The sequence below is a fragment of the Lithobates pipiens genome, unplaced genomic scaffold (genome assembly GCF_037356315.1).
Source record: "Lithobates pipiens isolate NorthernLeopardFrog02 unplaced genomic scaffold, aLitPip1_a1.2 Scaffold_13, whole genome shotgun sequence".
Taxonomy (NCBI): Eukaryota; Metazoa; Chordata; class Amphibia; order Anura; family Ranidae; genus Lithobates; species Lithobates pipiens.
The window spans coordinates 326,376,877-326,399,721 of record NW_027507718.1 but is presented as its reverse complement, the minus strand read 5'-3'; the positions used below and the strand labels follow the sequence as shown (position 1 = coordinate 326,399,721).

The 22,845-nt window shown below is 41.2% G+C and overlaps 1 protein-coding gene across 8 annotated transcripts in view; it reads left to right on the top strand.

Annotated features, from left to right (window-relative positions):
- INPP4B (inositol polyphosphate-4-phosphatase type II B) overlaps window positions 1-22,845 on the top strand; it is an 851,608-nt gene that overhangs the window by 499,369 nt on the left and 329,394 nt on the right. For all 8 annotated transcript variants that reach the window (XM_077476952.1, XM_077476955.1, XM_077476953.1 and 5 more), the window contains 2 exons: window positions 9,171-9,282; window positions 17,554-17,626. In XM_077476952.1, coding sequence (XP_077333078.1) covers window positions 9,171-9,282; window positions 17,554-17,626 — 185 coding nt within the window. The remainder of the gene's footprint in view (window positions 1-9,170; window positions 9,283-17,553; window positions 17,627-22,845) is intronic.

The window sequence follows — 22,845 nt, the reverse complement described above, 5'->3', positions numbered from 1 at the left end:
ACTAACCATCTTACCTAGATTTTTGATGTCTACACCACATTCTTTAAGTATATAACCAGACATGTTGCTTCCCACTGCTTTAATAAGAAGCTGATGAATGTCAGTAGCAGAAGCCTCATATGCTTCCTGTGCAGCGCTAAGTTTGTTTGCAAACCCAATTGGATTCTTTCTAGGGTCTCCCAATCCCTCTAATATGGATCTCATATCTTGGGGACTAAAAGGTACATGCCATTTAATTTGAGACTTACTGTCAACAGCATTACCTTCAAAAACTAATTGGGTTCTGACAGGATAAACTGCAACAGATTGATCTATGACCGGGGCAGAAGGGGCGGCATCTCCCTTCTTTCTCTCTTCATCTTGCTGCCACAATTTGGAAATTATGGTTTGCTCCGGAAGTTCCGACTCTATCTCTCTTTGTCTGGCCAAAGCCTTAAGTTCAGAGAGATCTAGTTTTGCATATGTGCCTTTGGATTTATGCCAATCATCTGTTTCTAAGATTCGAGCCAAATCCCTCTTTGTAGGTTGATATGGGGCTGTTAAACCTCTGCTCTCTACTATATTGCCCAGCTCATCTTTTGTATGTTCCATGTAATCGAATTCTTTTGCTTTTGTGCGTGGACCCCTTAAAGCCAAACTGGCAGCCACATAAGGTGGGGGGTCCTCCTCTACAGAGTCTTCTGGCCAAACGTAGTAAATTTGGGCAGTACTTTTATTAAACATCTCCATCAAGCCAGTTTGATTTGCTACTTTAGCTTCTGTCTCCCATGTGCAAGCTATTCTCCACGTTCCTTCACTGCACAGTAGTGGGCCATAATCGTGCAGAAAAGTTTGCCATACTTGTAAATCAAAAGTCCCTTCAGATTTTAAAGGTTTAGCTGTTCCTTTTGTCCATTCTACCCATTTATCTAGGGGCTCAGTATAGGCGGAACCGTACCTTCGGTTCATATATTCTCTAGCGCTCATCTTGCGCTGGGCATTTTCTGAAGGCTTCTCTCCCTTCATTCTCTTACTTAAATTAATGCCCATAATGACTGGCCAGTCTTCTCTATCTGTGCCTATACACTCTTGCCTCTAAAACAAATAGTACAGCAAATCTGCAGATTTACAAGAAAAGTCTCCACTTATCTACGTGGATAGAAGGGGTTTATGACAATAGACAAAACACTCATTAAGAGACCCTCCTCGTCTCTTCTCTTCTCTGAGTTTTATCTGACCCTACCATGCGCCTCTGACCCAGGTCGCCCACAAGGAGTCAACGCAGGGAACTGCAGAGGATTCTCCCTATCCACACACAGTCCAGCCCGTGAAGGGGGACACAAACACATTCACACACACACGTTACCCAACCAGAAAGGTCCGAGAGTGGTCTGGTTTCCTTGAGAACCGACAGATAGGATACATAGGAAAGGCAGAAATATAGCAAGCTTAAGGACAGCTTACCTAGCCGGCATTTAGATGTCTGCGTTCCCGATGATCCAGATCAAAGCGCGGTTCCTTCTGGAAACTCTGCCAATCTCCTGGTATTCTGACTCGCCAAAACTGTTATGACTGATTTCTGATTGGGACTCTAAAACAAAGTTAATACTGCAGCTGCAGGAACAGATTCACAGGACTCAATCACTGTGTTTAAAATGTCCGTTCAGTGTCAAAATTTATTATTACATGTTATTTTATACATAGATAAGAAAGGGGTGGTGTGAGATGTTATTAAAAACTAACAAATAGAAATATATTATTAAAAGCTAAACAAATAGAAATATATTATTAAAAGCTAGCGAATAGAACAATTGCAAAAGTAAAACAGTGAGAAGGGAGGGGGGAGTAGAGAGTGTTTAGTAGGAGAGGTTTCTGTGTGTTAGGTGAAGGTTACAGAACACTAAAGCAAAGGAGGACAAAATGGAGTCTCTTGTGCTTAAATGAACAGTACAGTGAATGTCCATGTCACTCCTCAATGGCTGATGTTGGGGATATGGCAGGAATAGATGTGGACAAGGAGGCAGGTTTATGCACTCTGTCAACTGCAGGGGGCTGCACACTTGTCTCTGCTTGCGTGACAGAGGATGAGGAAGGTTTAGTAAGCTAGTCCACCACCTCCTCTGCATGCTGTGGCTGGATAGCACAGGCAAACTCACTAAACAGAGGAAATGATGCCCTGCCTGAGGACTGACCACCACGTCCACCCTTACCTGTGGACACATTTGTTGCTGGCCCCCTTACAGTCCCAAGGGAACGTCTGCCTCTCCATGTTGTCCTCCCAGACATTATTGGGAGGGAAAGGTCTTTTTAAGCAAATGTAAAGAAGAAGTGGAAATCTGTACATAGATGCACTTTAATCAATGTAAAGAGGTGTTTGGTGCACTTTAATTTGAGTACTCACCCAACACAGACACACTCCACAGATACACTATAATATAATGCACCAAATGTACAGTGACACACAGAACTATATGACGTTAAACTGGCAGTCACGCACACAGAAGTAAATGGCGTTAAACTGGCAGTAACTAACACAAAACTATATGGTGTTAAACTGGCAGTAATGCACACAGAACTATGTGGCATTAAACTGGCAGTAACGCACACAAAACTATATGGTGTTAAACTGGCAGTAACGCACACAAAACTTTATGGTGTTAAACTGGCAATAACGCACACAAAACTATATGGCGTTAAACTGGCTACACACAGAAGTAAATGGCGTTAAACTGGCAGTAATGCAATCAAATAGATGGTGTTCAACTGTTACTACACTGAAGCTATCTGAACTGTCCCTACTCTAGCTATACACTAATGTAAAGTTTACTGTCACATTCTCACTACACTACGGTAAAACTATCTGAGCTGTCCCTACTCTAGCTGCACACTATTCAAAGCTGAATGATGGTCCTCCTCACTACACTCACACTATCCCTAGACTGACACTAAACTAATATTCTACACTGACAATTTAAGCAAAATAGCATACTATAGCACATTAACTAACTAATGGCACTGAATGGAGCCCTGTTCTATCTCTCTCCATGCTGAAATCACACTGAAAATGGCTGCCATTGAAAGAATACTTTTATACTGCGGGGTGGAAATGAGCGATGATTGGATAAAGTCATTATGACAGTGTCCAATCATGACTCTGACAGTGCTCTGTTCCCTGATTGGCTGAAGCTTTCACTGCTTCAGCCAATCAGAGCTTGCAATGCACTGTTCAGCGCCGCAATGCATTAAGGTTGGTTCAGGGGAGGGAAACAAGCGGTCAAACAACTCGTTTGTTCGGCTGTTTGTCGAATGTCCGAACAGTGAAAGTTTGGTCCGAACTTATGCTCGGGCCGAACCGTTCACTAATTCCTACCAAACACCAGAAGCAGATGGGACAAGAATATGTAAGGCTGATGATTTTCATTAATTATATGTGGATAGGAATAGATCCTACATGTCAGGATCAATCCAACTTCCAGTCATTCCTGTTCTTTATGGAGTGGGTAGAAACATACTTCTATCAAAAGACGTAAGACCAAAAACATTTTAAGATATTGGAGAGTTTCATGAGAACAGGTATTATCTGTGAGAACACATCTACATAGACACATGGGGGTTGATTTACTGAACCTGGAGAGTGCAAAATCTGGTGTAACTGTGCACAGAAACCAATTGGCTTCCAGTTTTTTTTTTGGTCAAAGCTTAATTGAACAAGCTGAAATTAGAAGCTGCTTGACTACCATGCACAGCTCCACCAGATTTTTCACTCTTCAGTTTTAGTAAATCACGGTAACAAAGTTCAGACTATATATTGGCCATTTCTAGATTGTAAGCTCTAATGAGCAGGGCCTTCTGAATCCTCCTGTATTGAACTGTATTGTAACTGTACTGTCTGCCCCCATGCTTTAAAGCGCTGTTGGAGCTATATAAATCCTGTATAATAATAATAATAATAATAATAATAATATTAACAATTAATTAAAACAATAATATAAATATATATTTTTTTACCTTTCTCTTCTCTAACTTGTTATTGTGCGGTCACTCATACAGAGAAACTCTACAGCTCTGCTAACCCTGAGCAGTTGATAGTGGCTCCATGCCAGAGCCTTCCTGTCAGTCAGCAAGGGAACACTAAACGGGGGTATGACCTAATGATCATTTACTCACACAGGAAGCTCCTCAGCTCTGCTAGCTTGGGGGTCATGGCAGTTACCCAGACTACAGGAGATACTAATGCATGTTGTCCTGTACAAATAAAAAGCAAGCCCAGAGACAAAAAAATACAATGCAGCACAGATCTGCCTCCATGCTTTGTGTAGTTAGTTTACAACATGAAAAAAATGGAAGGCTGGCAGGATCAACCAGGCATGCCAAGTAAGTGTAGTGAATTAAAAAGTAATGCATTACTGTGATACAGATATACAAAGAGACACATAGGTAAGAACGCTTTTTTTTGTAACAGACACTTTAAGAATACTGAAAGCTGCTGCATTACAGTGATTGACTAATAGGAATGTGTGGGGTTAAGCAGCTACCTAGCAAGTGTTGAAGATGCTACTTCCCATTGTTGAGTAGAAAAGGTGATGATGGATCCTGTACACTTGTACAGTTAATACTATCACTTCAGCATAGTTTATTTTCATAGCGAGTTTTCCGGTGTATATAATAATGTGATGATGTTGCTTGTTGGCATTTGTAACTGCTGTTACTCCGGCCTTCTCCCCATCCATTTTTGAATAAGCTACATTTAAGCTACAGCTAAGTCTATATGAAATCGCTAGTTCCTAGAAACAGAGATTGAGGCTAATCCTCAGAACACAGAATTTGCGGCTTCCATAGATCTCTGAAATAAATGTTAAAATAAATATTATCCGAGGGTGGTTACGGATTCCCTCTATTTATTGCACATATGAATTAACTTGTCTATTCCTATAGTTAGCTAAACTATTAAAACTCTGATAATGTTACTGTTGATAAGCATAATGATATAAGGTTAGCTATGAAAACAAACACACTGCTTAGTAAAACAACGTCTTATTTATTTCCCAAGAAAATAGGAGAATGTTAACACAAAAACACTAAAGCCCTGTACACACGAGCGGACTTTTCAACATCCAAAGTCCGACGGACTGATTCCGTCAGACTATTCGATCGTGTGTGGGCTGCAACTGACTTTTGACTCGCCAAAGTCCGAAGGACTTTAGAATATGGAACATGCTTCAAATTTTTCCGAAGGAACTCCGCCGGACCCGGTCCCTTCAAAAAATTTGCTCGTGTGTATGCTATTCCGACGGACTAAAACCGACGCTAGGGCAGCTATTGGCTACTGGCTATGAACTTCCTTATTCGAATCCAGTCGTACGTCATCACGTTCGAATCTGTCGGAGTTTAGTGTGATTGTGTGTGGCCAAGTCCGCTCAGCCGAAAAGTCCGTCAGAACTCTGTCGGAATAAGTCCTCTCGTGTGTACGGGGCTTTAAGGAAAATATTATAGCGCGTATAACAAAAACAGAACATCAAATATACTTATCGCAAGGCTGTCCTCTAGATATTGTCTCATCAGCTGGGCTCAAAATGGTAACAGAGAGCCATGAGCCTCAGAGAACCATCAGGCAACAGCGGAAAAGGGATTAATCTCCCTTCTGTGTGCACTTTTACCCTGCATTCTGACCCCCTCATAACCACACCCCAGGAGCCTCCTGTCTAATAAAATGTTTCTAAGAAGCAGTACTTTTAATATATCATATTTATTTCTGTCCTGCTGTATTGGCCTCTAGGGGCAGTATTTGTCCATGGATCATCACTATGTGACCCCGGGTCATCTTCATTGACTGTTGGTCCTTTGATCTCTTGTAGCTCATATTCATCAATCATCTCTCTTTGAAGCTTGCATGGAGAGTGTTGAACAAGGATTTCAATCTCATCACACCAGTTGGTCAGGAGCCAAGCTTTTGTTCAGCCTTGCTACAGGGCATGACTTCTTCTTTCAAATGAAGCTTCTGAAATGCTACAAAGCTTTGCTGTGCAACTTGTTACATTCCAGACTTGGTTGTATCAACCAGAAAGAAACTCCAGAAATATATTAAACCATGTTGCCTTTCAACAAGCTCTATGCAGCATGCTAAATTAAAGCAACATGTTCTGCTCGCAATCAGCTCAGCAGTGACCTTCAACAGCCATCTAAGACATAAATAGGATGAAAATAATAGCTGCAGCTGATGACCTCACACAGTTGATCTGTATTTATTTGGAGAAAAAAGTAAGATTGCTCTTCTGACTCAGAATTTCTGATTTCCTTCCAAACAAGAGCATTGTAAGATTGCATTCAATTGGGATTATGTGATAAGAGTGCAAAATGCAGTAACATATATTAAACAGTCACCCTAATTTCAGTTTATCTTAATAAGTTCACTGAGAATGGAATGTTGATTGTTGGAATGAGATCATTTACTTGACACATTGCACACAAATGTTATACCGAACTTTCACCCTTTGCCTGCCTTCCTGATACAGAACTTAGTATAGATACAAATATCTTGTCACTCTCTGGTCTGCCTAAGGCCAGATGTTATTCATATCCTACATGACCTTATATCCCTACAGTCTATCTTCCAAGTCCTTGTGCATGGGCTAGCCTTGGCCTTGGAGAATAATGCTTGACCTGTATTTAGCTTGGTGCATGTGTTTGGAGTGGAAATTATTCCCCATAGCAGGGCCCAGGGCATGCTCAAGCAAGTAGGAGAGGTGCTGATGTAAACACTGAGCAGGCTGGGCAGAAAGGTGATAAATAAAATATGTTGTGTAATTTAATTTTGCATATTTACAAAAAAGTGGTAGGCAATTTCGTTTTTTTGTTTATTTTGTAACTACAGTTTTGTTTGAAATGTGATATTACGGCAATCCCCTATGAAATTCAGACCATAGTAGGGAACAGATATAGGTGAGATTTAACCTTAAATGGTTTTGTATCACATAAGAGGAGACTCGGTTAGCATCTGGAAAGATGAAGGATTTTTGGGCTTTGCAAAAGCAGCTTCTCATCACCCCCTTGAGCCTTATTTCTGTTGAAGACTACAATGCCTGTCAGTGCTGGTGTTTTGAGGGGTGCCCTATTTTTTTAAGGTTCCCTTTTGGGCTGCCCAACTATTGCTGAAGAACATTTTAAATTGATATCAGTATATTATAGGGCACACATTCTCACAGCCCTCTAGCCATGAGGACACTAGGCCACATGCCAAGTGTACAGAGCTGGTTGTATTCACTTAATGTTTTTTTTAATGCAGGAAAAGAAACTGTCAAAAGAAAAGAAAATGGAAAAATCAGCTATATTAAATACTGTCCAAGGTGTACTTGCAAACACAGCTGATAAAATTACATGATCAGGAAAATTGCCGGCAGAGCAGATATTTCATTAATATCCTATCTCTAGTGAAGAGCTTGAAAGAATACAAACTTGTATATGTGATTTAATGAGGAGTGAATATTTAATCAAAGCAAAAAATATCTGGGTAGTAACAAAAAATCTGAGTATTAACAAAACTAAATGTTATTCAGTTATGACTTGGATCTCAAGTGCACTGACTAGAAGAGGTTCTGAAAGCAGAGCAGAGCTCTTCACAGTTCCTCTACTAGGTGGTATCTTCCTTGATAGGGGACAGCTCTTCTAATACATAGAATATATGCCCTTGTTATGTTATGCTATTTCTTTGTCAGTGTCATCCCTGAAAGGAAGTAAACACAGTGAGTTTTATGCAGCAGTAGCATGTGAACAATGCACTGTTCAGCACCGCATGTGGACAATGAATTTAGACACACACTTCTGTTACCTATTGGAATTCTTTTGTCAGTGCCTTTTATGCTATCTTCTGTAGAAACTTCATATGGTTCATATGCTGAACCATATTTTGGTTGGCTCAAATGTTCCTTGTCCGTCTGGTAATTTACTAACGGCAGACAGGGTGTTTACTTTGCAAGGGAAACATCTTCTTAGCTTAGTGAATGTGGTCAAAATACCCCCCAACCCCTAAAAAAAACAAAAAAAAAAAAAAACACAAAACAACCCCACTATGTCAGCTGTATAATTATGTATTGTATGGTATTTTACAGTGTCCTCAGCTGGAAAGTAACACTATAGTCATCATTCTGGTAGAACCAGTTAGATACTTAAGTTGGTAGTTTTCCTGTTACATACTTGCTGGTATTCTGCCAAACTGAGGTGGTTTCTTATTTCTGGGAAAATGATGATCTCCAAAATTAATGAATATAAAGAATTGGTCCCGGTATATCTTCTAGTAATGTATAGTTGTAGACATTGATAATAATATTCAATGGAATTGTAGCAACTTGTTACTATGGAGACTGCTATGATGCTGTATGTCCAGATTGGATGCTGTAATGCATTGAGGTCTCAGTAAAGTCACATTCATTGGAGAGCGAGTAATTCCAATAATAAAATAGGTAATAGGTAAGTATCCCTGTTGTTGACAATAATAAAATTCAATGCAGCTATAAATAGCAGTATAGCATGATAGCATAATAAATAGCAGTCTAGTAGCTTCGTACCCAATGTCATCGGGAATCACATTATAATGTTGCTCAAAATCAAGTCTTCATTTAAGAAAATTGCCTTTAGTAAATCAACCCCACTATGTTAGCTATATAATTATGAATTGTACTGTATTTTACAGTGCTCGAAGCTGGAAAGTAACGCTATATTCATGATTTTGGTAGAACCAGCTGGATACTTAAGTTGGTAGTTTTCCTGTTACATCCTTGTAGGTAATTGCTGGTCTTCTGCCAAACTGAGGTGGTTCCTTATTTCTCGGAAAGGGATGGTCTCCAGAATGATTACCTGCTTAATCCTCTTCTGTTAGTCTAGATGCCTGTGTGTCCTGGATTAAATGCAATGACAATAGCAAAAATCTGAGTCTGGGAACAGTTTTCATAAACCGAACAAATAACAGTGTTTTGTTTTGATTTTATTATTGAATTTCAAAAGTCACTTATATGCAAGCAAAGATTTCAAATCTTGGCCAGGATTTACAGCTTCCAGTCAATAATACCTCTTTACAGAAAATACTGAGAATTGTGTGTTTGTATTCAAACAAAAAGTTATGTATTCTTCTTGTTACTTTTGTAGTTTGTCTTTTTGTCTTGGATATATATAACCGTTTCATGATTTTTATCTTACAGAACCTTAAATGGTGGAAAGAAAATTGGAAGTATTGACGTGAGTTTGGTGAAGATGGGGGAGATACAGAATGGAGAAGCTGATCACATCACGACAGACGCACAAGGACAAAAGGTAATGAACATCTTATGTACAGTTTTTCACATTCCTGGTTTTGTTTTTGTAGAAAGATGGCTAAAACTAAAATAAGAGCAAGTGCCTTCCATCAACTAGTCATGGTTATAGTTTCACTTTTCAAATAAATGAAGTCTGATTGAGCATTAGGGCTATTTTGTTTTAGTTTTTTTTTCTAGTTTTAGTACCCAGCCACAGAAAGCTTTTAAAATGTATGCTCTGTTTGCATTCCTTTTTTGGTAAAGTGTATGAATAGCAAAATTTATACATAGAAAGGAGCAAACATTGTTTATCCTCCAACAAGTTTACCATCTTGCCAGCAAATAAACAATTTACTCTGTCTGAAAATTAGCATGAAACTCAAAGGTTTTATTTGCACAATATGCAAATATATGTGGAAGTCACACTGCCTCATCAGGGCCCTTCTGTAAAGTGCAGAAAGCTTGAAGCTCCAACCAAAAGGGGAAGCTTTGCTTGTTTACACCCCCCTCCCCCACTGCCAAATTTGGTACTTTTTGGGGGAGGAGCGGGTACCATTTCCGGCTCAAATAGCCACGGTGAACTGAGCTGGAAGTTTAACCCCCCCCCCCCTTCTTTCTCTACACTCTTCTGGGACACATCACAGGTCCTAGAAGACTACAGGACCATCCACAGGGCTAAGCACAACTCGTGCATGCACTGTAGAAAACTGGCTCTGATGTGGCAAGGCTTCCTGCTTCCCTTGCTTCAGATGCTGGTGCCTATACCCAAAGCCGATTCAATAATCTGCTTGGGTGAGGACATTGCTGGACCCAGGGGTAAGTAAGTGTCCTTATGCTAAAAGTCAGCAGCAACAGAATTTTTGGGGGGGCCTGGAGTGCTGCTTTAAAGGCATAGGAATACACCAGAAGCCCTGCAGGGCACAATGATAGCTGAAGGCATCCAGCTACCATTGTGCCCTTTCCTTCACGAGGCAGTATGGCTTTCACATATATTTGCAATTCTTGGGCAAATAATACCTAGACAGTGTACAGATGTAATTGTTGACCTGATTGGCAAGACAGGTTATATGAAAGGTATATGTGAACATTGCCATCATAAAAGTGAACTCCAACCTAAAAGTGACATCTAAGGTGTGCACTGGAGTTTAAAAATGGAGTGAAATATTTTTCTTCTTTTATCTCTTGGGGATATGTTCAGTCTTTTCCGAAGATCTCCCACTTCAGCCATTACAAGGCTAAAACATGATGTTACACTTCCCAACTGATTCTCATAATGAACAGCTAAATGGGAGTCCAGCTGAGGCAGTGTAACACTTTTGTTGTGACCTTGTGATAAGCGGCAAAACAACATTTACTACAAAATAAAAGGAATCTGAACAATCTCTTCAATATTATTTCATCATTGTTTTTTTTTAAGTGGTTTAGCTTGTTAAAGTGATTGTTAATGTTTTTTCTTTAAAAGGAAAAGTACAGCCAAAGCTCTTTTGGCTGTACCTCTCCTATGGATCACAGAAGTGTAGATTGTTATGCTCTCCTGTGAGCTGTTTTCAGCAGAGAGCAGGCTGAAGTTCGCTGTCTGCTGACGTCACAAAAGTCGCTCCAGGAGCAGCAGCATCACGACCACGGAGTCGGGATCCGCCAGATCCCTTGGCCGACACCTGGCTCAGCCACTGAGCAAGCCAATGAGAGCCTGAGTCAGCTGCCCCCTGAACAGACTAGCGCTCCAATGAGTGAGGAGGGGGCAGAGCAGAGAGCTGTAAATGACGGTCTGCAGCTCTCTGCTCATGGAGCTGTGAAAACTGTGGTGTTTAATCACTCAGTTCTCAGTGCAGAGACCCTGGGAGACAGATGCAGCATCAGACTGATGCCGCATCCACCTAGGTAAGTATAAGTCTTTAAAAAGCCATACCCTATACTTCTGTTTTAATTTTAATAAAATAATAAAGACATTGTATTTACCTGCCCTGTGCAATGGTTTTTCACACAGCAGTCCCATGCCTCCTTTTCTGGAGCCCACAGCCAATGCTCCTGGCTCCTCCTACCTTCTGAATGCTCTCATAGCAAGCCACTTGCTATGGGGATAGTCTTTCTCCTAAACCAGGCTATATGTATTCAAAGACGCACACAGTGCAGCTCGGTCCTGACCCCCTGCTCCCTCCTCACAGCAGCAGGAGTCAATGACTCCCACTACTGCCTCCATGTCCAGTAAAGAGAGAACAAGAGCAGCACTGGATTGAGATTGGATCCAGGTAAGTAGCAGCTTTTAAAAGTTTTTTTTTACCTTAACGCAGAGAATGCAGTAAGGTAAAATAGCTTTAACATTTGGATTCGCTGCACAGAGGGCCATTAATATTTGCTCATTATATACCTGTGTGTGGGCTTCAGTATCTTTGTGCCTTGCTGATTCTCTTGTATCATTGCATGTGTAGCAGACAAGGTGTCTCTTACAGAAAAATAGATTAATGCTGACATGTTGATTATTGTAAGTTGTTGTAAAGATACAGAATATCTACTTAAAGTGAACTTGTTTTAAACCTGGACTACTTTGACTGAGCACAAAAAAATGCATTAGTCTTTTGGCCTTTTTCACATGGATCCTGAGGCCCATATACCATGAATGGCCATGCTTTCTGGCATCTCTAGCCTCCAGGTGCTGTTTTCAGGACCACTTACCTGCACGGCTTGCCTGTTATATTGGGATGAGTGGCTGTGTTCATGTAGTTGCTTTGTGCTAATAGACTTCAATGGGCTGCCTGCAGCTGGAGGCTAGAGAGACCATTTAATGGCCTATTTACAGTTTACAGGCCTCTGCGCTTGTGAACAAGACCTTAGTGAAGAAAGCATGTAAAAACAATCAGTATACCCAGAAATTTAAGCAACTGAAAATATTTGCAGTTCTGGACTTTTTCTAGCAAATGTTGATGATGTCTCCACTCCCTACAGTATTCTGGTCCTTTATAGTGACAGGTGAACTTCTTGGTCAATAGAAATCCTTGGCAGGTTGGAGAGAATAGGGCCAAGCTCGACTTTTACAGTAAAATGTAAGATTTGTACCTGAAGTCAGCTGCTTATATCTCTAAAGCTTCTGATCATCTTAATATACAATTGTCACTGACATCTGTTAATGTAAGTTTTCAACATCAGGTTAAAATTAAAAGTTAGATATCCAAACTAGAAGACTCACTGCTCCAGGTGAGGTATTGAAAGCCTGATGATCTGGACAGGTGCCCACCTCAGCTCGTCTCCGCATATAATCAAAAGAAGAAATGGCCGCAATCTGTACTCGATCAAAATTCTTTTATTCAGAACATCCCAAAGTGTTGTCAGAAAGCTGGTAGATGCATCTCACACACTCCAAGTGTGCTTAATCATTACCTTAATTAATCTTAATGATTAAGAGCTCTTGAAGTATGTGAAATGCATCTACCAGCTTTCTGTCAACACTTTGGGATGTTCTGAATAACAGAATTTTGATCGAGTACAGATTGCGGCCATTTCTTCTTTAAATTTAAAAATTGGTAGATGCTAGTAATTAAATTCACAGATGTCACACGAAATTGGAACATCGGTTTTAGGGGGGATAAAGCCTTTGTGCTCTGCCTTGTTTTGGATTTTTCAACATCATGTTTTCATGGTTGTATCTCTCCAGTTTGACTAGTCCTGTTTTATTGTTCTACATTAATATTGCCCAGGTGTCAAACATTTGACAGTTTTTCAAATGACTAAGAAAGTGCTCATTCCCTTATTATACTGTCAAATGTTGCTTTGATTTGAATTATTCAGACCTGAATATCTACAGAAGGAGAATATCTAAAATTATGCTCCAGCTGTGTTTTTATCAATAGGTAAAATGTTCTTCTTGAGCACATATCTTAAAAATATGTCTCATCGGCTAAGTCAATTTGCATAGCAATTAGATTACAGACGATAATGAATGATCATGTTTTGCTACACCTGCTTGAAAATATGTCTTTTCACATGAAGTCACTTTGATTCATGAATAGACTGGAAAAGGAGGTTAGTGATAGGTATACTATATAGTTAAATATTTTCTGAAATAAAGGGGGCATCTTGTGTACAAAAACAATATTACTGAATCGATTCCTTGGAGAGAAATGTCCATTATTTTGAAGGCTAATTCCACAATTAACCATTGTTAGTGATGCAAGAGAAGAATTCTAAATCACGCCCACTGCGGGCTCCTCTCTAGTTCTCAGATACAGCAAACCTTATGTAGTCATTAGTAAGAAGTCAGTCAAGACCAATTAGATTTAGGGCCGGTTCACACAGCGAGGCGCGGCGAGGCGTCTCCGACTTGCCTCGCCGCGACCTGCGGGGACCTCAGCGGCGACTTGCAGAGGACTTCTGTATAGAAGTCAATGCAAGTCGCCCCCGAAGTCGCCCAGAAGTAGTACAGGAACCTTTTTTCTGAGTCGGAGCGACTCGAGTCGCTCCTCTCAGAACGGTTCCATTGTACAGAACGGGGGCGACTTGCGGGAGCGAGGCGAGGCGAGTCGTGTCGCCTCGCATCGCCTCGCTGTGTGAACTGGCCCTTAAGCTTGTCTTGAATGTTTTGTTTACAAACATTTTATTAAAGTATAACAGATAAATACAAGTCATACAGGCACAGAGCGTAATCATTGCTGTCAAGAAATAAGATAAAATGGTGCACAAATGTATCTCTCACCTAGCCTTTTAACAGGTTAAACCATGAACAGTGTTAAAAAAAAAAAAAAAACACAAAGAAAACCAGAAAAGAAAATGAATGTAAAAAGAAATGTAAGAGTAGTAATGCACGTAGACCAGATTGTATCTACTAGATGTGACAAGTAAAGAGAAGATGACTATGATTAGTCCCAAAAGTTAACAAATAGAATCCTCATTGGTATTGGCTAAGTTGACATGGGAGGCCTCACCCTATCTGGTCATTGGGATTAGGGACTAAGAGGTCTCCAAGACCGTAGGGACTCAAGCCCCATACACACTATCAGTTTTTCTGCTGAGTTTTTCCTTCAGGTTTACCAAAACCGTGTAGTGCAAGGTCCCGCCTGATTGCATACAAATTGAAACTACTAAGGTTTGACCTGATATTATAGGGTTTTGGTAAATCTGAAGGAAAAACTCAGCAGAAAAACTGATAGTGTGTATGGGGCTTAAGAGGTCTCCAAGCCCATAGGGACTAAGGGGTCTCCAAGCCCGACCTTGAATGTTTTAATGTGATTTGTGATAAATGAAACTGAGAGAGGAAGTTTTGCAGCACAGATTTTTGGAGGTATGCTTTTACCCTCCCAGCGACCCTGTAAAATGCTGTTTTTTAATCTGCCTGAGATAAAATAAAGCTGATGTAAAGACTGGGTGAGTAATGTAAGACTGAACAAATGTTCTAATTTTGGCACAACTGCACTGTTTGATTACTCACAATATGTTTATTCATTAAGCAAGTCAAAATCACATTACAAAATATGTTTAATCATCTGATCAGGGCTGTGCCAGGGGCCATTGCCCCTGTGTGTATGTGTACACAGGCACAGACTATCTGAAAATAGTGTGCACCTCATTTTGCTAGAAACTGTGCAGAGCAGATTTAACGTTATTGCACATTGTATCACAATTATGAAGGTTTGTCACCCCTAGTCTTAAAGTGTTGAAATCCAATGTATTTACTGATTAAAGTTTCTAACATATTTGTCAGGTTGCTGTGAGTTTTCACATTGCCATTCTCTATTAACAAAAAGGTTATTGACATAATACATAGTCAATAGATGATTTTATATTCTGAGATGTACAAATGATAAATGTGAGATTATTGATGTGGATAAAAAGGCAATAGTTGTACAGTAGAGGGCATGGAATCTTTAATCTTTAACCATTGGTTGTATGGGCACTTCAAGTGATTAGATACTGTCAAATAAGAAAGGTACAGGGACATCCACTATATATCTCATTCTACTCCCAGCTAGCTTCAGTTTTTGCTAGGTCCCTAGGTTAAGGACCCCTTCTCTTTACTGAGAGACATTTACCCAGGGCTTTTTTTTCTCAGAGAATAGGTGCAGGAACCTTCACCCTTCCTTTCTGCTCCCTACTCGCCCCTGAGCACTGTTCCTTGGTTCCACCTCCTAACGACCTCCCAGTGCTGCCCATTTTAGAGAATACAGAACCAAGTATCATTTTTGCTACTAAGTGATTTGCACAGAATTTGTTAATGATAAAAAAGAAAGACAGTAAAATAGATCCACTGCAGTGAGCAACAATCGTCCCTACCCCAGCAACAGTAGACCCTCACCCCAGCAAAATTAGAGCTCCCATGCAACAATAGACCCCCGGGAGCAACAACAGATGTCCCAGCAGGCTGCATCAATAGATCTGCCAGGAGGCAGAAACAATAGATCTCTCCCTAAACAGTAGCCCCCCCCCCCCCAGAAACATAAGAGCCCCCCACTAGCAACAATAGATCAACCCAGCAACAATATACCTCCACGCAAAAATAGATCCCCACCAGTGACAATAGATCCCCCAGCAGCAAGCATCAATAGACCTTCCAGCACACCCCAGCACTCCTTGCATACATACATTCATTGCTGGATGTGCCAGAACTGCGTTTCCCCACGTTCCACTTGAAAAAAAGCCCTGTATTTACCTATGGAGCTTTCCTTGCAGTTCTTCCATCATGATTCTTGGCCTCACCAAAGCCACTGCAACTCCTTCTGCAGCTTTTGGAGTGGATGACTGTTGGGCTGAGTCTTGCAGTATCAAGTCTTGGCCCTGCTTAGATAAAGATGCAGGACTAGCCTCTAATGTTGCTTCAGGCACTAATGCTTGCATTGGTGCTCACCTTGGCACATGGTGTATCATGTTGAGTTAGCCACAAAGTGCTATACAGATCCAGGGATGTGGTCTTTCCCTGAAGACCCCTTGGGGGTATGCCTACTATGGAGGGTGGAGCCAGTATGAGGTCTTATCTCTTGCATCCTGCCTGGAGTGTGAAATCACTTGCCACAATAAGTACTGGGCTTGCACTCCTATCCCCAGGCTATGGTGTAGTGCAGACTACTATACTATATACAGTGTTTCACAGCCTTGAAACAAGAGCTAGAAGTTCCGCATAAATTTCACCACTTCCAAGGCTCTGATTCTTTCACTGCAGGGCACACTAGGTGCTGACCGCAGGAACTCATCTACACACTAGTGAATCCACGTGTCAAACGGGTCACATACTGATGATGACACTCTTAGAAACTGCTTTATTGTGCAAACATTTTATGCCACGAAGCCACACCTGGAGGATGCCTCTCTTGAACACGCTTTCTTTCCAAAAGGCCCAGTAGAGATATTGACAGTTGATTGAAGGGTTGCTTAAATACACCATCTAATTACAGCAAATCAACTTTTGAAGGAACATCCAGCAAACAATATACATAGAAATTTGTATTTGCTCCATAGTATTTTAAATTGCCAGGATTTTCCAGATCACTGCACAAAAAATAAACTCTTGGAAATCCCAAACATACATTTCTTCTTACAAAATCATATTTGTGTAATGTCTCCATCTCATCACTTAAAAACTCTAAACACAATGCTTATAAGTAAATACAAAAAGTATTTGTATATTTGTAAAGACCAGCCTTTTATTATATGGTTAAAAAAAAAATATATATAAAATGAAACTTAAAGCTGGGTTCTGGCGAAAAAAAAAAAAATTTGAAGTCAGCAGCTACAAATACTGCAGCTCCTAACTTTTAAAATAAGGACACTTACCTGTCCACGGTGCCCACAATGTCCTCACTCAAAGAGGACTGTCCCTCGGATCCTGGGTGCAGGTGCCGACATCTTCAGTAAGGGAATCAGGAAGTGAAGCCTGTTACATCCTGTTGAGCATTTGAAGCTGTCTATACATTTGTTCTTTTGACTTTCTGTGACCTCTATTTATCAGTGGCAGTGGACCACTCTGTAAAAAGCTTGACTATCCATTATGGAGTCCAAATCAGATTGATAAAAGGTATCCAGACAGATGTTCAGTAACCATATTTTCTGTGAGACAATTGGCGGAATCCTTTTAATTGCATGCGTGTTCATATGTGTCCTGGATATAATTGCAGAGGATCTCTTGGTCTCTGGGGATAGCCACACGTGATTAATCTCATCAGTCGAAAGGGCCTTGGGCAAACATTCTATGAAGATAATTTAAATACGCATGGTTCCTGTTACAGAGATCGATAGTTGCAAATATTGTTTTACCTAATGAGAAGTACTAAAATATTCTCTGAAATGCATTGTTTTTGTGTCTTTGCAGTGTGCTTTAGTTTGTGAGTGTTCGTCACCTGAAACATTGAATGGGATGGACAATCTGCCTCTTCTAAATGCAGGTATGATGTGATGTATGCTTCCCAATGCTTGTGCTTTGTCTATGGTTCATAATACCCAATTGTAGACCGTTTTGTTTTTTGGAGTTTTCTTTTTAGTGTTGGATAATGCAGGGAAGGGTTAGAATGTTTGTTACGCTGTTATTGATGTTTTCACCTCTACTGAGACGGATGTGAGGGGAACACATAGCACAGTAGTACAAAAGGGGTCCCCGGCACACTTTGAAGCTACCTATCAAAAAAAATGTATCTTTTTAATTACTATGGTTAAAGTGGTTGTAAGACTCAGACATGAAAAATGAACAAAGCATATCCAGCCATAGTTTGTACTAACCTGAATCAAAAGCACAAAGTCTGGTTCTTCTCTGATCTCTCCTCTCTCTGCTATCTGCATGAGTCACTCCTAATAGGTTAAGCCAACCCAGGAGATGACCCGCCCCCCTCCCTCACACAGCAGTTGACTAATGTCCTCAGCTAGATTTCTCTGAGACTGTGTAGAGGGGGTGTGTCACTTTCCTCCAATCGACTCAAATTACACTCAGCTCCAGCAGCATGTGTGGCATCAGGCTCCACCTCCTGCTTTCTGCTGCAGACAAAAATCCTTTCATCTGTGTAATTGTCAGAAACCATGAATCAGACTGAGACAGAAATACAGTTAAATCACACTTTAACCACTTCCCGACCAGCGCACGACGATGTACGTCGACAGAATGGCACGGGCAGGCATATTGGCGTACATGTACGTCCAATATTCGTTGCCGCCGTGCCATCGGGAGCGCGCCGCCGGCGGCGCGCTCCCGCGCTGGTCGGGACCCCCGTGAGTCCGGTCGCGGGACCCGCGGACTCGATCGCCGCGGGCATCCCCGCGATCGTCTCACGGAGCGGCCGAATGGAGGAAATGCTGTATAAACAACATTTTTCCATTCTGCCTAGCAACTAGTGACGCTGATCTCTGCTCCATGTGATTGGAGCAGAGATCAGTGTACACTAAATGAAAGCCCAACCCCCCCACAGTTAGTAACACACCCCTAGGAACACTTAACCCCTACACTGCCACCCACTGGTTAACCCTTTCACTGCCAGTGTCATTTACACAGGAATCACTGCATTTATATAGCAGTGATTACTGTATAAATGACAATGGTCCCAAAAATGTGTCAAAAATGTCCGATGGGTCCCCCACAATGTCGCAGTCACAATAAAAATCGCAGATCGCCGTCATTACTAGTAAAAAAAAAAATAATAAAAAATTATTAATAAAAATGCTATAAAACTATCCCTATTTTGTAAACGCTATAACTTTTGCGCAAACCAATCAATAATCGCTTATTGCGATTTTTTTTACCAAAAATATGTAGAAGAATACGTATCGGCCTAAACTGAGGGAAAAAAATGTTTTTTTATATATTTTTGGGGGATATTTATTATTACAAAAAGTAAAAAATAATGCGTTTTTTTCAAAATTATCGCTCTATTTTTGTTTATAGCGCAAAAAATAAAAACCACAGGGGTGATCAAATACCACCAAAAGAAAGCTCTATTTGTGGGAAAAAAAGGACGTTAATTTTGTTTGGGAGCCACGTCGCACGACCGCGCAATTGTCAGTTAAAGCGACGCAGTGTCGAATCGCAAAAAGTGGTCTGGTCTTTGACCAGCAAATTGGTCCGGTCTGAAAGTGGTTAATAATAATAAAAAAAAGGTAAACAGAATAAACGTAGTCAAAACATAACCACAGTTCAGGAACCGGAACGGATAGTCAGACAAGCCAAAACGTCATGGAGCCAGAGATGAGCGTAGTAGAACAGCAAGCAGGATCTGGAACCAGAAGTTATGGCAGCCAAGCAAATCTTTATCAGGAACACAGGAGAGCGTCTCTAGAGATGTGACCAAGGCAAAGGCAGAGATCATCTGGACTGGACAGCTTAAGTAGGCAGGACTGATGAGCAGGATCATCAACAGGTCACTGTTGCAGAGATAGGAGATTGTAATTAGCCAACAGCTGAGCGGCCAGCTCAGAGAAGGAAGGGCTGAGCCCAGCCCTGACAGTAATGTAGTAGGCTGCACTGGACAGATTGTTCCAGACAAACTGGTACAACTTATGTAGGAGGATTTGTTTAATCTTTGTGTATCACCTAGGGCTTGCCACTTCATTGTATATATGTAAGGGTTCACAAACAATTTAAACACTTGTTGAAGCCACACTACCAAGGCGCCTCTGATAAGTTACATAGGTTGACTAAAGACACAAGTCCATTTAGTTCAACCAATAAGTGTGCTTGTTCAGATGCGGTGGGTGGCAAAATCAGGCAGTTAAGCTGTGCTTTTACTGCCCCCCCCTTCCCTAACAGGGAGATGCAGTCTCTCAGAGCTATACACTTCACATTCAGCATATGGTATAGTTGCTGGGAGACATTTATAGCAGTGAACAGAGAGCATGCTTACCTAGAAGCAGCCCTATGCTCCTCAACAGTACAACAACACACCAGAAGCCCAATCATTACCCTTTACAAGGCATCTGAATACTTTTAGTGTGTTTCTGCACCCAATCCAAAAATGAACATGGCAGCTGCTCTAATTTGTTTGAAATTAACAAAAAGTGAAAGGTGCACATGGGTACAAAAATGGTAGCACCCGCAGTACAATATGTGACAGAGGTTTACACCCTGTTGCTTTACATTTAGAAATTAATCTGTTGCTTTTATAATATATCCAGAGCTAAAAAAAAAAAAATGTACACTAGACACCATGGAGGATTTCCAAATATGAATATTTTATACAAAGTTACTTTGGTGCAGCTTATACAACACTTAGCCAATGCCCCTGGGATCTGTAAATCACTGAAGTAGACACTGCTACTCCAGTGATCTCCACTTGTTTTCCTGTCCTGCACTGAGCGAGACAGTGACATCATGCTCTCCACCTCATCCAATCAAGTAACGCCTTGCATTAATTTATAAAATGCAAAGAATTCTCTGAATTGGTCCTGTGCTGAGTGACTAAGACCCTGTATTCAGCATGCAGCTGGTCAGCTGCCCAGCACAGGACCCGGAAACTAGTGGAGATCAGTGAGTAGTAGAGTCTACTACTAAGGTGATTTCTAGCTTCCCAGCTGCACCAATGTAACTATGTAAAAATATACCATATCTTGAGTGTATCTTTAAGTCCTATTGCCCTCAGTTCAGTGTGATGCGTGGATTGTGTCACACCACACCGCACTGAAAAAAGTTATGCATGCTGCAACTTTTTTCCAGCGTACACCTCCGCAGCACAGTGGTGTGCATTAGCCCCATAGAGAACAATGCTTTTGCCTTATCATTGCTTGGCACTGCACCTGGCAAGGCTGCCCAATGCAGTCCCAGCGCACCTGGTGCGAAAGGGCTCCTAATCTATTTTGTATTATGAGAATGCAACAGGAAGGAGAGAGGCACAACTACAGAGCGAGGAACACAGCCAGGGACTAGGCGGGGAGTAGAAGGCATTAGGCGCCCAGCAGACCACATCACTGATATGAAGAATTTTCTTTGGGTAGAAGGATCCTTTTAAACCCATACCTGACTTTAACAGACTGGTTTCCTCTGTTGTGTTGTTAAACGATGTGACTGTGACACAGTGTAGGCGCTTGTGAAGTACATCCCTCCTACTTTCGCTGTGTTTTGATCCCAGCACATTTCCCACACGAGCTTTGATGTTATGAAATAACTACTGTGACAACAATTTCTGACTGTAGTTTCTGTAGTAGCATACTGGGAATTCTGCCAAACTGTCTTTTGATATATTGGAATCTATTTACGGAAGGCTGTGAAGCCAGAGAGGTCAAGAAGCCTACCATTACAGTAGATTGGAAAATATCTCATTAACAAATATCATATTAGGCGGCTGCTTAATTTATGTAACAGATTATCTAATAAACATATTTACTATTCAAAGACAAGCAGCAATCAACCTTTTTTTATGGTGTTTTAAGGCTGAATTCCAGCCTTACCACAGTTGGCTCCTCTCCTGCACTGAAATTACTTACTCTGATTTCACTGCACTCCGTGAGCTTCTTGAAGTGTGCATTAGAAGAAGCAATAAGGCAGATAGAGCCATTCTTATTTACCTGGCTGGAGGATCTCCTGCATCATCTAGCAACTTCTGCTAAAGCCTGACTGTCCCTGCCCCCATCCCCCCTTTTTATTCATCAGATTTTAGTTTTTTAAATCATTGTTACTCAGCCCTGCATATGCATGTCACCGAGTTCAGTCTGTCTAGGGATGCCCACTCCTCTAGACTGACATCGACCTATCAAGGCATTTAGATACTTGGATAATTTCTCTTAACAGAACAGAAGCTTGAATCAGGACTGAAGACTTTTGAGAGAACTACTAAGACAGGGTACAAGAAAAAGAACCGCTGCTCCAGGTGTATAAAGGTATGGCTGATTGGAGTATCTTCCAGAGTGCTAGCCACGGCCCGCCTCCATGGGAAACACGGAAAGAAGAAAGTATTGGCTTCACATCCAGAACTTCCGATTGCCTTTTATTTTGCTTCACAAAGATAACGCCAAACATAACGCCAAAGACACCAAACTATGGTCACGTAGACATGTTTCACACATACCTCTTGTGCTTAATCATTAACATGATGATTAAGCGCCAAATGTATGTGTGAAATGCGTCTACGTGACCACAGTTTGGTGTCTTTGGCGTTATCTTTGTCTAGTATAATAATTGTCTGTCACCAGTGCCCAGGCGCACCCCCATACAAGTGAGGGGACCCAAGGCGGTTGGCCAATGAGCAGCAGGTAAACCATCAATGGTGGCCAAGTCAATTAGAAGCAAACGTAACAGTAAAATTATTGTCTTGGGTCGACAGTAGTGCTAAACTCCAAAGCCCGGGGTCCTGGGCCACAGCTTAAGTGCAAAGGGTTGTCCCCCTCAGTCTACAGTGAGCAAAGGGCCCCCAGTAACTCACTACAGGGGGGGGGGGGCACTACCTGTGAACATCCAATATCTCTCACCTGCTATAACATTGAAAAGGTATTAAAAAGGGGGGGGAGATATAGTACATAGGAGGTCAAAGAGCATAATGCAGTTCCAAATTACCATAACCCAGTGCTGCCAACTCATAGGTGGGGCAACCCAGGGTAGTACACCTGCAAAGACAAAGGACAAAAACAAAACAAAAAAGAAACAAAAAAACAAAAATAGGCAATCAGGTTCAGTAAGTGACAGTCAGTGGGT